At 45.3% G+C, this 19,461-nt stretch overlaps 1 protein-coding gene across 7 annotated transcripts in view; it reads left to right on the plus strand.

The window, feature by feature from the left end:
• pecam1b (platelet and endothelial cell adhesion molecule 1b) overlaps positions 1–19,461 on the plus strand; it is a 38,534-nt gene continuing 19,073 nt past the window's right edge. The window contains exons 1-16 of one of the 7 annotated variants that reach the window (XM_088928409.1): positions 1–16; positions 1,981–2,099; positions 2,213–2,239; positions 5,447–5,740; positions 6,081–6,365; positions 6,501–6,764; positions 7,536–7,817; positions 8,712–8,993; positions 10,688–10,957; positions 11,872–11,973; positions 12,057–12,087; positions 12,620–12,699; positions 15,939–16,001; positions 16,354–16,443; positions 17,866–17,922; positions 18,655–18,677. In XM_088928409.1, coding sequence (XP_088784535.1) covers positions 1,997–2,099; positions 2,213–2,239; positions 5,447–5,740; positions 6,081–6,365; positions 6,501–6,764; positions 7,536–7,817; positions 8,712–8,993; positions 10,688–10,957; positions 11,872–11,973; positions 12,057–12,087; positions 12,620–12,699; positions 15,939–16,001; positions 16,354–16,443; positions 17,866–17,922; positions 18,655–18,677 — 2,253 coding nt within the window. In that variant the 5' untranslated portion in view covers positions 1–16; positions 1,981–1,996. Of the gene's footprint in view, positions 17–1,905; positions 2,100–2,212; positions 2,240–5,446; positions 5,741–6,080; positions 6,366–6,500; positions 6,765–7,535; positions 7,818–8,711; positions 8,994–10,687; positions 10,958–11,871; positions 11,974–12,056; positions 12,088–12,619; positions 12,700–13,409; positions 14,468–15,938; positions 16,002–16,353; positions 16,444–17,865; positions 17,923–18,654; positions 18,678–19,461 lie in introns of those variants that run through there. The other 6 variants (XR_016093795.1, XM_088928411.1, XM_088928412.1 and 3 more) reach the window with 6 other exon arrangements.

Below are 19,461 nucleotides of genomic sequence, written 5' to 3' on the forward strand. Positions count from 1 at the left end.
GAACTCAGCAGAAGAGGTAATACTCTTCTTCACTTTTGGTTTTTGGTTTTGTCGTGTTGGGGGTGTGTGATGCGAAGAGTAACACACACGCCTGTTTTGCTTTGCAGCAAGTGGCAAAGCTGTGAATGCAAAAGTAATCCTTGCTAGCGCCCTTAAGTAGCTCACACTTTCATCAATCATGTTTGCTAGAATCAATAGTGTTTGTAAGAAAAGCGATAGTTCCATCAAGCCAATAAGATGAACAATAAATCCCCCCAAAATGAGATTATTAGACCAGATGATAGAAGTGTGCCGAAATGCAGAAAAAAGGTCAATGTTGCTCTGAATGTTGATTGCAGGGGTGGCTCAGGCAGCGACCATATGTCTAATCTGATCCCGGTGCATGTGAGCAGAACCTACCCCAGCCTGACTCTATTGCAACCCTCTCCTCCCTGTGCTGGCAGGTGAGAGCTGTGAAAAGTCCAATCCAGACAGGTAACTTGTGACTTGTGCCTGCAGTTGGGTTTTTTTCCCCCATTTTTAATACACTGAGCAAGCAGCAGAGGGAAGCCCCTTTGACTGAGGCTTGCCTTGTCATTCCCAAACATGGCCAGTAGAGGGGGACCAGGTGTTTAGTTTGAAGCCAGCTGGATGGGCATGAGAGACGCAGGAGTCCAAACACAGCAGCACTCACTCTGCAAGAAAGGAGTTTGACCCTGCTGAGCAGGAGGCCGCTGCCATCTCAGGACATGGGAGAGTGTTCAGAACGAAAGGCCAGTCTGACTCATAAACGGAGAAATAAAAATAACCTGACCTCCCTCACTTCTCCTTTCACCAGCTCTACCAAAGACATCATAGATGCACAGTCAAGATACTCTTTTCGCACTTCAGCTAAGTTTCTCACGTGGGTCAACTACACCCTTAACCGTCTTCACATCTGAAACCACCAGACCAATTTTCAAAGAAGCTAATGGTCTCCGGATCACTCTTTACCAAATATATTTTCAGAAACATACTTCACAGTGTTGTGTTAGACCGTGGGAACAAAAGTACATGCATGTTCTCTTCGCTCTCTGATGCAATTCTTAAAGCCAGAGGGCACAGGTGTAAACCGAGAACAGGAAGGACTGCTTTACACAAAGGGTGGTGGGAGCGTGGAACAAGCTACCCAGCCACACCTTGTGGAAGGCAATACCCTGGGCTCTTTCAAGAAACAGCTAGATGAGATCCTTGGCTGCCAGACTTTCAAACAAGTTCCTTATTTGTAATCATTGTTAAGTAATTTGGAATAATGGTTTATGTAGGATGCAAGCACAAAGTGTGTATAGTTTATTAGAAACCCAAAAGCACTACAGAAAAAGGTATCCCTTAAACAATACGTAAGCTATATATTAAAGTTATTTTTAGTCAAAACTATAAAAGGAGTGAACAAATAGCTTATTTTAGTGTTGGTATTTGTGTCTCTTAGTCATGCAAATAATATTCCAATTTAAACGAGAGAGGGATTGGGAAAACAATATAGGATTTAGAGGCTGATGAGCAGAAACAAGTGGGATCCGCTACTGCTCAGACTGTGGAGGAGAGTGCTGCACATATTCTGCAGTCAGGAGAGAAGCATCCTTTATGGACCAGACTGTCTGGAGAGACAGGGCTGCAGGAGTGTGGTGTGTGTGTGAGGCAGGTGGGTGAGGGGGGGTCTCGGGGCACATCGAGTCCAAAACAGGTTCCTGTGCCGCTGGGGGGGTGAGAGAGGAGAGTGCTCCACAACGAAAATCCCAGACTGCGCCGAGCTGGAGCGCACATCCTCAGGAAGCAGCAGTCACTTCCTGGAAAATTCAACAAAGCCAAGAAGGTTCCGAGTGATAACTATAGCCCCCCCGCCCTGCACAGGCTCCAGCCTCCACACACACACACACGGACTCACACCCCCCTGTGCTAGAGCCTCCCTGCCGCTGCACTCCGGAGCTCGGCTCACTCCCTCCACACTGGTTGCCATTTCAGAGACACCACCACAGCCATGGGCTCGGGGACCAAGGCTCCTGCGCCAGGGTTCGACAGGAGGACTCCAGCCTCTCCCGGGATGAAGCACTACCTCTTCCTCGCGGCGGTTCTCCTGACCTGTGCGTGCAGACACGAGTGTTGTTTTCAGTTGTCTGATGGTTTTGCTTTAGAAATCCTTTTCAAACACGACTGTTAGAAGTGAAATAATTCTCTTCTTTTTTCCCCACCCCAGCTGTACCGGGTGTCAAACCTCACACTGGTAAGTGTGGAAATTTTATTCCTTCGACAGTTTTGTTTTAACCTCAGGCAATTACCATCTTTTTATACAGGAAAGCAGAACAAAAACACTTTAATTCACTTAGACAGGACAGCCAGCTGAAGCACCTTATCTCCTCATCCTCAGTCACTAGTTATCTTTTGGAGTGGAAATTTTCCCAACCGCTGCTTCCTCTGTTTTGGGCTGGGAACTCGAGTTTCTGCTTTGTCAGGGCTGCTGTTTTGTTTTTGCTTTCAAATCTTTTCGTCCTATTTTTTTCAAAAAATATTTTTAAAAGTTTGTCAAAAGCACAAGCAAACGTGTTCTAGGGTCAACATGTTGTGTCTTTCCATGGTCACTCTTGAGCTTCTGGGGGGGTCCGCTTTTTCCAGCGAAGGCAGCTGGTGGCGGCAGAAGTGCCCAGAAAAAAAAGTACAAATAATTCTTTTAAAAATGAATTTCACTGTACAGTTCACGCAGCCAGAGGGGGGACATAACTTTTCTTCAGCCATGAGTCGGGAGACACCGACGTCTCATTTACGCAGAATTAGTACTGAACAAAAAACAACAAAATATCAAAATCCAAAGCTGAGGTGTACATTTTAAAGGACTTCAGAATCTTTTTTTTTTCCGAGTAGCTACATAAACCTGTTCGATGAAGGTGCTTAAGAGATTAGCAGTCCGAGGCTTTGAGGGGACGTGTTTTTGGAGACTGGTGATCACATGAATTGTCTGAAATGAGACGTATGTGAGAAAGAGAGGAGTCAGTTGCTTGATCTGACCCCATCAGCCCATGCTGGTGTTGCAGGAGCCAGGACCCCCCAAGGGGGTGAATCTCCAGTGCAATCAGGAGGTCGGTTGCTGGTTAGTGTTAAACAGTGGCCTCTGAGGCTGATGTAGAAGAGAGCGGCAGTAGGGATACAGTTCACGGGCCACTCCTGTTCGCTGTGCTACAGCCTGTCCGCTGGTGTTTGTGGCTTGGCTTGCTATGGCCCTGGGTGGGACAGGATACTAAAATAATGCTCCCTGTGCCTTGTGCTGCCACTCCCCTGGGACTCTGATTTTCTGTTGCTCTAAAAAGGCGGCTTTCCTTCCTGAGGCCTCCTCTGTTTACTGTTGGGGTCTTGGCATTCCTCTGTTCTCGTAGGAAAGGAATTCTGCTGCAGCACTGAGCGCGCGGGGCTACAGGACAATAGGACCGACCTCTTGCCAGAATTGTTTCGAAACCTGTTTTTTTCCCCCCCTCCTTCGGCATTGGTTTTCACGACTTCATGGCAACCTGAGAGCCTTTAGGCGTGGATTTGATTGTGGATTTACTCTGACACTCTGTCGTGTCAATCAGCCACAGCGGTATTTTAAAACAATGAGAACATTACAAGCGGTAGCACCTATAGTCAATTGGCATTCTCCCCGCAATATTCTGAACCACTAATAAAGGTCCTAAACAAGAGAAGGCCATTCAGCCTATAATGTTTAGTGTGTTTAGTAGCTAATTAGCATTTCAGTTTCCTGTTTGAAAGAAGCCTGGGTATCGGTTTTGACATCATGGCTGTGTGCTGTAGCTTGTTTCAGACTTCCACGCATTACCACACAGTTTGCACCTGTGTCTGCTGGTTCGTGCTTCGCTGGTGACTGCGGTCCTCTGGGCTGATCTTGTCGGTGCCTTCGAGGGTTTGAAATACTTGAATCTGGGTCCAGTCATATTCTCCGTTAAAGACCAAGAAGGTTGTTTGTTTAGCCCATCAGTCGAGGACAATGCAATGAGCCCAGGAATGTATCTGGAATAAGTGCGGAGCAGCTATATCATCTTGGTCATTTTGGAGGGGAAATTTGTCTTCTTTAGCAACCTGTAAAAAACTCCAGCAACCTCTAGTAAACACCTACAAAGAATTAGATTGTATGCTAATTGTCCTGTTTTGGTATCACCAGTGTGTCTCACTAGTTTACTATCAGAATCTAGATCACTTCTGTAAATTAGGAAGAGCACTGAACCTAATATTTTACCTGTTCTTTCTTGGAAAACCCCTGACTGACATTCATTTCAGACATGAGCTGTTTACCTTTCATCAAGCGCAGGATTCTCCTTGATTATCCCTGAGAAATGTAACTTCTCCCCTTATCGTTCTTTTACTGTAATAATGCCGAAAACCTTTCATTATTTATTTAGTCTCCATTGCAGTATTCTTTATCAGCTCTTCTAGAAAAAAAATATCCTTTTGTACCAGCGCACAAACATGGGTTTGGTCCGCACATAAATTGTTGTAGAATTTACGACGCATATAACAGATTGTTAATATTGTTAGTTATAAACAGTAAAAATGCATTTGAAAAAGTAACATGAACTACTACTCATATATTATAAATCTTTTTATGTGAGTAAATACTCAGTAATGCTTTCTATACAATTAGTAAGAAATGATTTGGGGAAAAACTAAGTCAGAGTCTGTGGCCTACAGTGTAGTCAGTTTTAGGGGTGCTCACCTGCAGTGCTGAGAACAGCTGACATTACTATACTGTAGATCTCTGGCTGGCTTCAGTGCCACTAATCTCTGAGCACTCTGGGCTCTTCTGTACCGTCTTGCAGATACCCACCACCACTCAGTCCTCCTAATTAAATTGAAGTTAATAATAATATTACTACTAATAATAATTCCTTACGCTTATATAGCACTTTACAGGTAATGGGGATCCCCTCCACTACCACCAGTGTGCACCCTCACCTGGATGATGCGCCAGTCTGCTCCCCACACACCAGCTCTCAGTGGGGAGGAGAGCAGAGGGTTGAATCCAGTTCAGAGATGGGGATAATTAGAAAGCCATGATTGATAAAGACCAAGGGGGAAATTTGGCCAGGACAATTTCTTTACGAGAAACACCCTGGGATTTTTAATGACCACAGAGAGTCAGGACCTCAGTTTTACATCTCATCTGAAAGATGGCACCTTTTTTTAAGATATAGTGCCCCCCATCACTATACTAGGGCATTAGGACCCACACAGCATCAGGGTGAGTGCCCCCTACTGGTCCACTTACACCTCTTCCAGCAGCAACCTTAGTGTTTCCCAGGAGTCTCCCCTCCAGGTACTGGCCAGGCTCACACCTGCTGAGCTCCAGTGGTGAGCTGCAGGGTGACATGGCTGCTGGTTAAGTGAAGGCAGAAAGAAGCCCGGCACTCATGACTGGCCTTTTCTCCTGCTCTTTGCTGTGCAGCTGTGACGATCAACTCCGTCGGTCTGGTGATCCTGCCCAGCACCAGTGTGGCCAGCGGGACGAATGTCAGCCTGAACTGCACGGTGGACATCAGCGTCCTGGGCAGCCAGCCCCTGCAGTTCCAGTACAAGCTCCTGAAGAACGATGAGGTGGTGTACTCCAAAAACCACACAGAGCAGACTCTGCTCTACCCCATTGTGGGGGCCAGAGCTTCTCACTCTGGGAGGTACAAGTGTTCTGTCACGGTGGAAAGCAAGAGCCAGGACAGCCAAACCAAACGCTTAAACATATCAGGTAGGTAACGTCATCTTTTCTTTGTGCTGTAAACTTTATTTGTGCTGTGTATAATTTCCACCTACATACAGTACCTGTCTTGAAACAATGTTACTGTACAAAGTAATTAGCAGTCATTGAGTCTTTCCTAGGTCTCATGCTAGTGAAAATGATTAATTTCCCTCCTGGGTTCAGGGTGCTTTTATTGTGAGCAGCTGTTATTTTATAATTGTACAACTGTACTGCTGTTCACTTCATCTCCTTTCTGCTGAGGGTGTTCTTGCATTGGGGCTTCTCCAGCTCCTGGCAAAAAATAAAGGCTGTTCAAAAGTGTTTAAAAGGCGTGTTCTTGTGTGTCCAGGCCTGCAGAAACCCAATCTGACCCTGAGTTCCCAGACGGTGATGGAGGGTCAGGAGGTCCTGGCACACTGCAGTGCGCCGAAGGAAACAGGCTCCTTCATATTCTATTTTCACAAGGGGTCCGGCGAGTCCATGCAATCCCACGCAACCACAAACTACGCGGAGAAGAAAATTGTGTTTAACCCAGGAGAAAGGAGTGCCATAATTTATTGCAATTTCCGAATCATGACTTTGCCCGAAGCTGGAGAGTCAGACCGCAGCAACACTGTGAACGTCACCATCCGAGGTAAGAGAACAGCACCAGCCAGTGGAAGGGAGGAGTGGCCTAGTCTGCAGTATCTCTGCTGATCCCTGATCGGCCAAGCACCCCTGTTCCTAGCCTCTGACGTTCTTCCGGTGGTCCTCGATGCTTGTTTTCCAGAATTACTGAAAGAGCCGCGGTTCGTAATTAAACCATCAGAGCACATCATCGAGGGGGACAGTCTGGAGGCAGAGTGCAGTGCCTACCCCCAGTCCTCCGCAGACACCCAGATGCTCCTGAAAAAGGGTGCCAACATACTGAACGTAACCAGGAGCCGTGTGACCTACAGCTGGACCCCTCGGGCTGAGGACGCTGGAGAGTATGTGTGTGTGGCTGAGCTCAGCTTGGTGAAGAAGGAGACTGCAAAAACTGTGAGTGTACAAGGTGAGACACTCTTACTCTCTTGGAAGGTGTTCAGTATTCTGCTCCGAAGTGTGCTGTTGACTTGTGGCTAGTCAAAGCTTTTAACCGATTTGATATGTAGTAAAATTCACTGCCCATGCAGTGCACAGACATGCTGAGTAGAAATTGCTGTACAGCCCAGGTAAATTGTAGTACCTGCAGCATGGCACAAGTTGTGCAAGTGTTGTTCTGCAGTGTTTCTAGTTGTCTCTGACAAGCGTGAGCTTAGTGTAATCTTTTGAAGTCCGCTAGAAATGTTCAAATCTGTGGTGGATGCGTATGTGAATGCAGATGAGCCCTACAAACTAAACTGTGTTCAGACAGATTTTCCTGTAGGATTTACAGGCCTGCGTTGTGCACGTTGTCCGTTCTTGTCGGGTGCAGGGGTATTAAAGTTGATCTTTGCCAGCTCAGGTCAAGTCTTTCTGGATTTTCTTTTGAAAGCCATGCCTACATAGCCCAGCAGTGGTCTGTCTTTTTCAGTAAGCGAATTAGCTCGCACACTGGCAGGTGTGTGGGTGAGTTATATATTCTCAACAAGTACCCCAGTGCTCCAAAGATATCAGCTAAGTAGAATAACACTTCTGCATTCCTGCATTTGAGAATCTTCTTTTGCTACAGAAATCCTGGGGATTCATGGTCACTGTCAACATGAGAAACTTTGCAGAGAGAATTTCGGCTTCTCTGAAAGTGCTACAGGTGACTTTCAACCAGGTTTGTATGAAACTGACCACCAGTCTCTTTCAACCACAGAGCTATTTTCCAGGCCTGTCTTGACACCGCAGCCACAGGAAGTAAATGAAGGGGAGAGCTTCAATCTGACCTGCAGGAGCACCAGCATAACAAAAGAGAGGATTTCTGCTGATGACGTGAAGTACAGCATTTACAAGGGCAGTCAGTTACTGTCTCCAGAGCATGTCAATGGAGTTTACAGCAAGAAAGGAGCCACTCTGGAAGACGAAGGGTCCTACTACTGCAACGCTTCAGCCAAAAACATCACCAAGAGCAGCGAGGTCATGCACTTCAAAGTCTACGGTAGGAACCTTCAAAACACACTGCTGCACCATAGCAGGACATGAATGCATTGTTGCATTACATGAACTGATCATCTGCCTCATTTTCGGGGGGAGGGCAGTCCACAAGCATTAATTTTAAAAGCCTCCGGACTCTATGTCCTGCTCTCACCCTTGTGAACGTGTTCACTTGTTTACAGGGTTTCTATGGTTTTTCATCTCCTTTGCCATGCCCCTCTGTAAAACAGTCGTGATTTCCCACTGGAAAGGGCAGGGATCCCTCTGCAGTGTTGTTCAGGCTCGGGAGATGCACTTCTGTCCTCTCTGACACATTCTGTCCACCCGCGCTGACGCCTGCTCCCTTGCTGGGCATCGGGCCACACATCTGGGTCGTGCAGCCCGATGTGCACGTCTGCAGGGAGCCCCACGCACATCCCTGTGTAAGCAGCAGGTTGTCTGAGCTCTGGCCTGTTCCCAGAAACCACCTTAACCACCCTTACTGCCTCTTCACTACTGTCACAGGTGCAGTCCCCTCCGGGCTGCATGCAGCTCCCTTTATCCCAGATGTTTCACAAGCATAAAACTCACAAAAGTTCATTATCCAAAGCAGATTGTGCAGACGTCTCTAGGAGTTGGGAGAAGGAAGCTGCTGCTACAGTTTAATGTATCGTCCAAGGGGGGTAGTACGTTGCTCAGGGTGTCACAGCGGGCTAGGCAAAGAAATGGGATTTGAACTGGGAACCTTCTGGCAATAAGCTCTTTCCCTCACCAACTTTTAGAGAAAGTGTAACTCCATGAGGTTAATCACCCTTATCATCATAATTTTCTTCTTAACATAACAAGGATTGCTTTCTGAAATCAAGCTGAAATCCTGGTAGTAAAAATGTCTCTCTCTTTCTGTTTTTTTTTGTGACAGCTCTCGTTTCCAATCCCACAATTAGAGTCACTGATGACGTGATCTTAGGTAAAGACTTCAAGATTGAGTGTGTCTCTGAGAGGGGAACACTTCCCATCAGTTATACGCTGCTGAAAGCCCATGAAACCATAAATACTACAGTACAGAGGCACAGCAGGGATCGCGCTCTGTTTCCTGTCAGAATAAAGAGGAAGGAGGAAATTACGGAATTCAAGTGCGAGGCTCAAAACCGAGGCCCCCACTCTGTGAAGCAGAGCGGCATGCTCAACGTCCAAGTGATAGGTGAGACAGTACTGTACATCACAACACCTTACAATGTCATCCAAAACTGTGCGGAAATCGGCATGGGCCATCAGTTTAAAACTATACCTATGACTGAATGCCAATTCATCCACCGTTTCATTTAGCTGACGTCTTTGCCCAAGAACAATGAATCCGTGACTTAGGTGTGCTCATGATGCTCCATGTGAAGTGAGTCATAAGGCTCACCCTGTTGTAAGATATTTCTGTTCAGCACTGGGGCGTCTTTCCTATAGTTTCTCACATTTTCGTATCTGATGACTCTCTAAGGGCGGATAAAATATGGCAGCTGGGACTCAGGACTGTGTGAGTTTCCTCTCATCAGAAAACTCTGTGATGAATTACCTTTAAATCTTCATAAAAACCTTGGCCATTGACACAGCAAAATTACTCACAGAGCACATGTGACTTTTCCTCACTTTCCTTATAATATTTGGAATCTGGGTGCAAATGCCTGTGGTACTTCACTGTTGTTGACTGTTCACTTCACCGCGTTTTAGAAAAAAGTAACCAGACTATCTGTACTGTTCTGAGCTGATGCCCATTTCTTGTTTGTCTGTGCTTAATGATGCACCATGATGCAGTGTAAAATTTTACTGGTAGATTTGACTTCTGCAGAAGATACTGTATTGTACTTTACCTCTGCTGGCTGATCGTATTGAGAAATCTAGTTCGTCTTGCGCAGGCAACAGTGGGGTTAAATGCATTGATTTGGGGACAGTAAAAGCACGAGAGCTCATTTCCTTAAGCAATCTGTCAGTCTTATTATATTTACTGTATAAAGCATCTCAAGCCACTGCACAACAATTCATCAAAATAAACTGATGTGGCAAAGTAAAAATTAAAAAGAAAACCAAAAAGGACTTTAAACAGTTAAAAGATTGTGTATGAAGTGAAATCTTCAGCTGATTTTCACAGACTTAGAGTTTTTATGGGCTCAAGAAAACCATTCCACAGTTTAGGCACACGCACAGACAAGGGCTCGGTCACCTGAGTTAACCTGGGCTAGCCAGCATCTGCAGAGGGCACGAACAGATCCCTACAGGACCCCTCATCACAGTCAAAGTGCCAGTTAGGATGAATTATATCTTTTCAGTCTCCTGAATCTGATTTGGAGCTCCTTCGTATAAATTCCTCACATTTCACATTTTGTTGCAGGCTGAGAATAGGCAGCACTATTTTCCACAAAGAGTTATGAGGGTGCAGAACGCGTTTCTCAGTCACCTTGTGGATTGAGCTGCTACCCTGGCTTCTTTCGCAGCTGGATGACACCTTTGGATCAGTTATCTTCTAACTATTGAACGGGCTGAAAAAGCTGAATGGCCTCCTCTAATCTGTTGACCTTCTTTTGTTCTCCTCACAAAATCATCAATGGACTGAAATTAATGGGGCAGGAATCTAAAGTGAGGGGCCTTTCAGCCACAATCTGGTAACAGCTTAATAGAAAGTACACATGTTCCCATACAGAGACAACTGACAAAATGCGGGTTTCTACTTAATGTATAATTTTATATATGCACAGTATGTCATTATTCTTCACTAACACAGTTTGTATAAGAACCAGCAACATTTTATACTTGATAGGATCAAACTGCAGCGCCATGTGAGTCTCCCTCCAGCCCCCTCTGACAGCCGTCGGTAAAAGAAAAACTCTGCCTCTGCTTTCCCCCTCACAGAGCCAGTATCTGCAGCTGTTTTAACAGCCCTCCCCAACATCGTGGAAGGCACGAACACGTCTCTGTCCTGCACTGTGCAAAGCGGGACGCCGCCCATAACTTTTAAATGGTACCAAACTGGGAATAGGAAACCCCTGCACACCAACACCAGTACCAACAACGTTGGAATCTACACCTTCAGAGCCAGCAGGGATCAGAGTGGGACCTACTACTGCACGGCCACAAACAGAGCCCTTGAAACCAAACACAGCAATCAGACGGCTATATCTGGTGAGGCCTTGGTCTTCTCTCAACACTCTTACTTTCTAGTCTATGGAAATGGACTCTATGTGTTAAATGCCAGGGAGACCATCTTAACATGACAGTTCAGTTTTGATGCGCACATGAGAGACTGCATTAAGTACCAGATATTTCATACATGTGGACTTTGCTTGCTGTTAAAATTCTATAAATGTATGCAATGCATGTTATGATACTATTATATGTATGCAGTCTTGCAGTTTCTGAGTGCTTTTGCAGTATCTTGTTTGCATCTCCAGTAGTGTCCTCGTGTGAACAAAATACTCAGTGCACCCTGTAGGACGGCCCATTCAGAGTTAAAACGAGTGGCTTTCTCCAGGGCACTCAGACTCCACAGACGTCTCCTTCGGGTGACTCAGTCCTTGCTGTCATGGCTGGTGGGTGCTCAGACACCAGGCAGGGTTCAAGAGACAGCAGTGTTAGCGACCTGCTGGTGAAGTTAGAGAAGCAGTGCACTGTGCTTGGCATTGCTCCAGCCTAACGGAAAGCTACAGGACCCAGAGATAACTCGCTGGAGTCCGTGCGGCTGCTGCAACAGCGCTGTGAAAATGGCAAAAAAAAAAACACAGCTTCACATCAGCGATGCCATAGACTCAAGGGTGGGTATTAGTATTCACCCAGGCAGGGACTTCAGGCGCGCTTTTAACTGAGAGCCTGACACATCCTGCCTCCTCGCTGCCTCCTTTGTAGTTTGTTCGCGCGCCGAGATCAATGGGAGAGCGCGCGACGTGAGAGCCATGAGAATACCGGCGGGGCCTCGAGGGGCCCGAGCTGCAGGAACGGCCCCGCCATGGCAGGGTCTCGCTCCCAGATCCAGCGCTGCCCTTGGCCAGAGAATTGCACAAGCTGTGCAGAGAGGCTGAACCTCCTTCTCTCCTCTGCAGTTAATTTAGCGGAATGGAAGACGACGGTCATCGCTGTCGTCACCGTCCTGATTCTCGTCTGCGTCGCTGGGTTCTGCATCCTGTGGTTCAAGTCCCGGAAAGGTAAAGACGCGGCTCTCCTTTCCCCGTGAACGCCGAAGAGCGCCGTGGTATTTTTGTAACTCTTGGTTCTTTCTTTTGCATAGCTAAAAAGGAACGGGATGCAGAACTGTCAGTGTGAGTTGGCTGTTTTTATTTTTTGGTTTTCTAAATATATATTCGTTTTGATCCTTAGTTCCCCGGAAAGTCTTTTTAATGGTACAGCTTGCAGGTTAAAATAAAACACAAACTATTTCTATTTTGTTATCATGTTAGGTTCTCTGCCAGGTGGGCTGAAATTGACAGATATTTATAAGCCTTAATCTCTTCCACGAGATGCTACGAGTGACGGCTTCACTTTCTGTGACAGCTGTCAGACACAGTTACTGTGTCGACATGTGCCTGCAATTGCGTTTGTTTCTCAATGTCTTGATAAGGACTCAGGGAATCTATTCTACTCCCTGAGAGTCCCCTGTCTTTCAGTCAATAATGCATTCAATTAAATAAATGTGAGCTAAGTGGGATAAAAACAGGATGATCTGGAGAGACTCTAGGTCTGTAGGCTGCTGTCTCAATGTATGGTGATTCATGTTGTAATTGAGAGAAAACTCAAAGCCTTTGTTGCTTTTTTAAAAATTCCAGCGATGACTTTATTTTTACCATTTCTCAGAAAGCCTTCGAGCCCTACAGCAGATGAACCTTTAGCAGTGAGTCTCACCAACGAGACAGAAGTTTATAATGCTCACAAAGGTAGCCCAGTTTCCTGATGTACTACTACTGTGTGTGCTAACAACCACAACAGCATTTCTACATGTACTGCCTGCTCTCCATCTCTCACTCATTGTAGTGTCCATCTGGTTTACATTCTGGTAACTCTTTCTGTCATTAATGATGCATTTAATCATTCCACGGCTCACCTAAAAAAAAAAAAAACACTTTTGCTTCAAATAGGTGAAAGGAAAATTTGGCGTTGAAAATATTTTGGAAATTGCATTCCCAGTCTGTGAATTAAAAGACCAACTAGGACCTTTTTATGTGCTGGTTGTCTCAATGCATGTGAGTAATTATCTGGTAGAGTTTCAATTTAGTGAAATTTAGTTGTCATGAGTTGGGGAAAAAAGCTACCGCTGCCCTCCTATTTTTCTTGTTGCTGAAACAGATAGCACTCTCAGAGCACCCACCCGTCCAAGAACGACACATCCTGTTCCAGTGCTGCTGGCAGAAAAGAACAGCATGCAAAATGGATCTGGGTTTTGCTATTGTTGTTACAAATGGGAATTAGAGGAACAATGTAGGAGCTATTGCACACTTGACCTTCCTGTACACTGTAAACTGAATCTTTTCACCGCCCACTAAGAAGTGTCTTTTGAAGCTGTCGGCAGAGTGCGGGATATTGATGTGATATGTGGTTGGTCTCCTCTGTGGGTATATCATGGGCAAAACCCCCCATCTGCTTGCAGGCGCCGTGCCACACTGTGATGTCACTGAGGGGAAAGCGGCCAATGGAACTCGAGATAGTATCGCATCATTTCCTGTCAACAGCAGCAGCAGGAGCAGTCGCAGTAGCCCTGTCACAGTGTAGTGGGCGGGGCCTCAGCCTGGCCTGCCCGCCCTCGTACCTGCAGTGCTCGCCAAACATTCACGAGAGGCCTCAAGGACCGCCCAGAAATCTGCCAGAGAGAAGAGTACAGAGAGCCGTTTTTTTTTGGAAGCCTCTTGAAGACATTGTTGTTGTTTTTTTGTGTGTTATTTGATTTTTTTTTAAAGTACTGTTTGCTGACTGCAAAGCAAGGCGTTGAAGCCGTGAGGCTCATCTCGCCTCACAGTGTGGATCGGCCGGGCTGTGAGCATCTCGAATTCTCTCTGAACTTCCCCCCACCCCGCACCCTGCGCAGAGCCAGCCTCTACATCCACTTTTACACACGGTGTTGCAGGAGGGTGCTGTTAAAACATAATCTGCTGCAGGTGCAAGTTTCTTGCGTATCTGTTTAATGCACAAGGAGTTGGGAGACGTGGCTTTTCAAAGAGAAAGTTATACTTCACATAGTAACGTTACATGCAATGAATAGATTATCAATTAAACTGCTCACTTTTTAAAATGATTTTCTCCCCATTTCTTATTCATTTAAAACAAATCTCTTACATAGTGACTATACACATACTGTATACACCTACATACATATTAACAGTATGTATTCTAGGATGACAGTCACTGTTTAGAGTTGTCATATAGCATATCTCCACTGACTGGCATACTATCTTACGAATCACTTGTAATCACTTTGTTTCTGATGTCTGTGGCTTCTGTTCTATACATACTGTAGGAGGGTCTGATGTAATTAATACTGCCACCAATCTGTCCTCCTCTCTGCTGTCCCAGGGACTTGTCCTGTAAATTCATCCGAACGGAGAGTGTATATATCTTTCATTATGTCCATATTAAAAGAAACACATATTTGTGTGTATATATATTGCTTGGTGAATATGATTTTAGAATAAAAGTTTTTGTTATTTTTGAGCCAGATCCTTTTAAGTGCTTTCTTGCTCATCAGCACTAAGATACAGTACATAACAGTGGAAAGTTTCGTGGACCATAATGTAAACCTACATGAAGTATAAGCATCTCTGCTCTGCCACAATCTTTTTTTATTAATTCTTTTCTATTCTCTCCTCTTCTTTTACACAGTTTATACTTTGCTCTGTAAAACATGGGTACGATGAGCGATCAAACACAATTAACATTGTGTTTGACCGCTCTCTGGTATCTGTGGTGTGCATAAGACAACATTCAGGATGAACAAAAAGTACCGTACAGGAGTTTTTTGTTTCGCTCCTGTTATTGTCGTTATTTGATGTATTCTTTTAGGAATGCCGCAGTGCGCCAATCTCGCTGACAGCAGAGCGCTGACAATGTTTCTGCTTGTTTAGAAGCGCACCTGTAGCCCAGCCAGACCCAGCCATGAAGTGTAAAGCCTGAACAAAGTTTTTTTTAAACAATTATTTTATCTGGCTTATGGTGGTACTGAGACATTGTCATACCTGAACGTCTTAATTAAAACTGAAACGGGCTTTGGAAGTGACCAGTAACACTCCCAGGTACAGGTTTAATTTGAGTTTAGAGTGCTGGTAAAGGAAATACATTCGCCACTTTTGGCATTATAATAAGAGCCTAAGCCAGTGTGACCCACAGAAATTTGAAGAGAAGCTCTGTAGATGGCAGCTCTGGTTGCAGGCCTGTCCTGTTCATGCTGTCTGTCCTGTTGTGAGCAGGAAGGGTGCAGCCTGACCGTGGTACATCCTTGTGGTTGAGTGAATGAGTACGTTTTTGCCGTACAGGGTGTGCCATTTCTATCTGACACCTTGATGCCAAACATCATATTTAACATGAAGAGCAAGCTTAGAAACTTGAAAATGCAGATTTTGCAAAGTGTCCAAAAGTAGGACGTTTTATCCCTTGATAGAATGTCACAACAACTTCATTAAGTGTTAATGGCAGCTTGTAATCAACACCAGTGGTCATGAAGATCATTTCCAAAAATGTAATTTATTAGAAGCAGACCTCTACAGTAAGTAGTAGAATATAGTACAACAAAACTCCCAGGTTTGTACTTCAGTGAAATTAAAGTTTGAGTTTGTGGTTTTCCTTAACAACTTTTGTTTTATTACACGAATAAATGTGGCAGATATAAATGGGACCCCCTGTATAGAGACTCACCAGAGTATCATAAATAACACAAACTAATCCCAGTAACACGTGTGTGTGTGTGTGTGTGTGTGTGTGTGTGTGTGTGTGTGTGTGTGCAATAACATTGAGAAAGGGACAAGACAAACTGCAGCTTCCCCTGCTGTGGCTTGGGGTGTGCGTGTGGTTTAATGCAGGTCGTATTGAGCAGGTGGCCTCTCTCAGGGTTGCTGTGGCTGTCCCAGAGCTCACCAGCCTGCCTCCTACACGAGGCTAACTCCTAACGTCCCTCTGCTTGCCCTCGCAGCTGGTCCTGAGGCAGAGGGGGGAGACGCCAGATCCTCGCTCGTGGAGAAACGGTCTGAGCCAGGTGAGCCTCCCGTTCCTGCGCGACAGAGAGAGCACTGTCAGTCAGCCTGGTACTGTCAGCTGATCACGAGAACAGGGGCTTAGCGAGTAACCTCGTCCACACTTAGTACATGGAAGGAGAAGCTTGAAAAGTCTTGAGTGAAACACGTAAGATCTTTTTCAGTGTGCAATTTCCTTGTGTACACGCCGCTAATATCCAAAAACGCATTGCCCTGTTCTAAAAATATATAAACAGCAAAACTGTGTTTTTTTTCTCTCCTGCATATGGTTTTTTTGTAGGTCTGTTTGGTTGTCTGTCTGTCTGGGAAACCTGGCACACACCAATCACAGAGCTGTCTCTTGCTGTGTTCCAGGGTCAGAGGTCGAGGGCTGTGCAGACACACCCAGCGAGCCTGATGTTGAATACACTGAGGTGATGCATCGCGACCCGGACCCCTCCAGAGGTCAGTGGAATTTAAGCTCAAACCCACCTGCAGGTTTGCAAGATTAGACAGCCCTTCCTCTAAGGCAGACTTTCTCCAGAAGACAGCACAGAAAAGAAGATTACACAATGAATGTCATCCAGCCATGTTGTCACAAACTGGGCACAAGCAAACCGTACCCCAGACCACTTTTTTAGAATGGATGAGATTTAGGATTGTCTCAGCATCCACTTAGCCTTGTAAGACAATCATTCTCAATTATGGTCCTTAGAGGAATAGGATTTGGCTCCATTCTTAACCACAGGCTGATTGATTTTATTTTTCTGTTGGAGGGGCAAATTTGTAAGTTTTCTTTCTGCCTTTAAAAACTCAAATGGGATGTGTAATTAATATTAGTCCTGTACCAATTCATGAGATTCAGAACCGCCCTGCCTCAGAGGTGTCTTCTGACGTTCTGCAGAAGGAAGGAACGCTCATTTTGAGCATGTCCAGTAAAGAGTACATCCAACAATGGGCAAGTCCCATACATCCACATCCATAATGAGCGTGTCCAAGAATCATTCCCACCAGTTTGTTCATCATCAGCTGATCAACTAGTAAGTCAATGAGATGGGCCATAATTGACAAGCAAACAAGCTAAGAGGAGGCTGCAAAACGTTCTGTGTGATGGAGTTACTGGAAACCGTACCCCTGAAGTAGGGTCATTCTAACACTTTGGACTGACCAAAGACACGAGCTGTCTTCATCGATTAGTCCTGGAGAGGAAGACCTCAGCTGGAATAAAAACCAACAGACAGTGTTTCTCCAGGATCTTTGATGGGAACCACTGTTGTAATTCCATAACTGCAATTAGACCCGAAGTTCTCCTGGCCCCAGGACAGTAATCTAGGGCCGTCATTGAGAAGATCACACTCCTGAGGACGTTCCTTGAGACAGAGGCTCAATATTTACAATAAAACAAATATCAAATCATTAGCTACATGAAAAAGAACATGAGAATTTCAGCTGGAACAAAATTCAATAAAGCCCTTCTGTTCTCTTTGTCTGAGCACGATAGATAAAGAATTGAAACATCGAACAATCACAGGGAGGGAACAGTGACAGAGTTGTAATCTTCTGTTTGTCTGTTGCACTTTATTTGAGCTTTTTTCCTTTTAAGTTGAGCTATTTCCTGTATACACTTTCAAAAGGGGATTTCTTCTAAAAACGCTTTTTTCCCCAAAAGCTGATAACAGAAATAGCTGATACACTCATTCCTGGGAGTGGTGTAATTACACAATAATTTTGACGTATCTTGAGATCTTTTGTACCAAGCCACATCATACTTGAAACAATCTTTTTTTTGATAACAGGAAGGGCTGAACTAAGTACTTGTCTGATAGCTCACACACCTTTGGGCTTTAGGCTGCAGCAGCTGAGTATCTCTGTTTCTGCGTTTTGCAGCTCCAGTTCGCAAGGGCACGGACACAGTCTACAGCGAACTCAGAACATCTGCCAGCGGTAGGTGTCAGGCACTCACACACAGGATGTGACCGGAAGGCCCTCAAGCTCTCTGCTCCGATCTGCTTCCAGTCGCGGCGCAGAAAGTGTTATAAAATGTGCTACAAAATTGTTAGGAAATGAATCGAGTAGCGGTAGCCGGATAAGCTAGCTAGGCCCCATGGCTTCTTGTGTTTAGGTTTTATGATGGTCTGAAATTGCAGCTGAGGAGCTGGAGACAGGCCGGGACACTCCTGTCAGAAAGCAGCGAAACCTGCTCTTCACCTCTGCACACGCATCTGAGGGCGATTCTGCTGGGGAAATGGGATGAGAGAGACCGGGTCGGTCCTGCTGTGCTGTGCTGCTGTGCAGCGTGATGATGTCACGTCCCGAAAGAAAAAGGAGGCACTGTATCTCGAGAACAAAATCAGCACACATGCTCCTTTCAACGGCACAAACTACTAACGGGTTTCATCATTCGTGCTGTTTGTAGAGGGGAAGATTTGCCACGGTTTCTCTTCAGAATTCAAGTTTTACACCATGATTATTGTCCTTTGTGCCAACTGATCTCCAACACTGTTTTTCCTCCTGGTTCTTGCATTCCAAGGCCCAGTCGTGACTAGGTGACTCATGTCCGAGAGATCTGATTACGAAGGGTGGGGAGAGTGCCGGCCCAAGAGGGATTTGAACTGTATTCATAGACTAAAACTCAGAGTTTTGTTCCCTCATCCTGTCTCATTCCTCTCTCCCCAGGTGAGCCCGAGCCAGCGGACTGTGTAAGTACTGTCCCTCGCCTTTTCAGCACAACCATCTTATGTCTTCTTAGTGTCATCTTCACTGCCCACTCCCGGCACAGCCTTTGTTGAACCCTTATCCTTACATGCTAGGTGGAATAGACACCATGCTTAGCAAACTTACCAAGTGATTCAAAGCATGTTAGACCAATATTTGGTTTACAGAAAAGCACCTAAATATTTTTTTCATTTCATTTTGCTTTTGTACACATGTGGTCTTACCGAGGAGAGAACAGAGATTGTAATTAGTCTTTCAAAGAGTCTTCACCAGCTGGTAAAAGAAATATAGTTAAACAGAATCTGCAGTTCTCTGAGGATTTATCCATTTGAAGTTGGAACTGAAATGCTTTTTATTCTGTATGAGTAAGGGTTTTGTTGTTCTTAATAGATATCGATCTTCTCTTTAAGATAACGTGCTTCCTTAGAAGTGCAATTACTTACAAAAACAAACATGTAGCTATGACCCCCAGTTACCTGGCATGCCTAAAGAAAGACCAGCGTTTCACACGGCTGACCATTCAGGAAGTAGTCAGGTATGCTCACTGCACAAACTTGGCTCCTGAGACTGCAGGGCACAGTGGGAAGGCATGTTCCATGTTTCCAGTGCTAGTAGTACAAAGGAACAGGGCTGTGGTTTCCTTCCTTATCGGGGCTGGAAATCTCTCGGAGCAATTTACCTCTCCTGGATCTCCAAAACATCTTCGCGGAGCTGTCTTCACAATGCGTGGTGGGAAGGAAGCAATCAGAGCTCTGCTGCCGCTGTGTC

This window comes from Atractosteus spatula, chromosome 11, assembly GCF_055471065.1.
Source record: "Atractosteus spatula isolate fAtrSpa1 chromosome 11, fAtrSpa1.hap1, whole genome shotgun sequence".
Lineage (NCBI taxonomy): Eukaryota > Metazoa > Chordata > Actinopteri > Semionotiformes > Lepisosteidae > Atractosteus > Atractosteus spatula.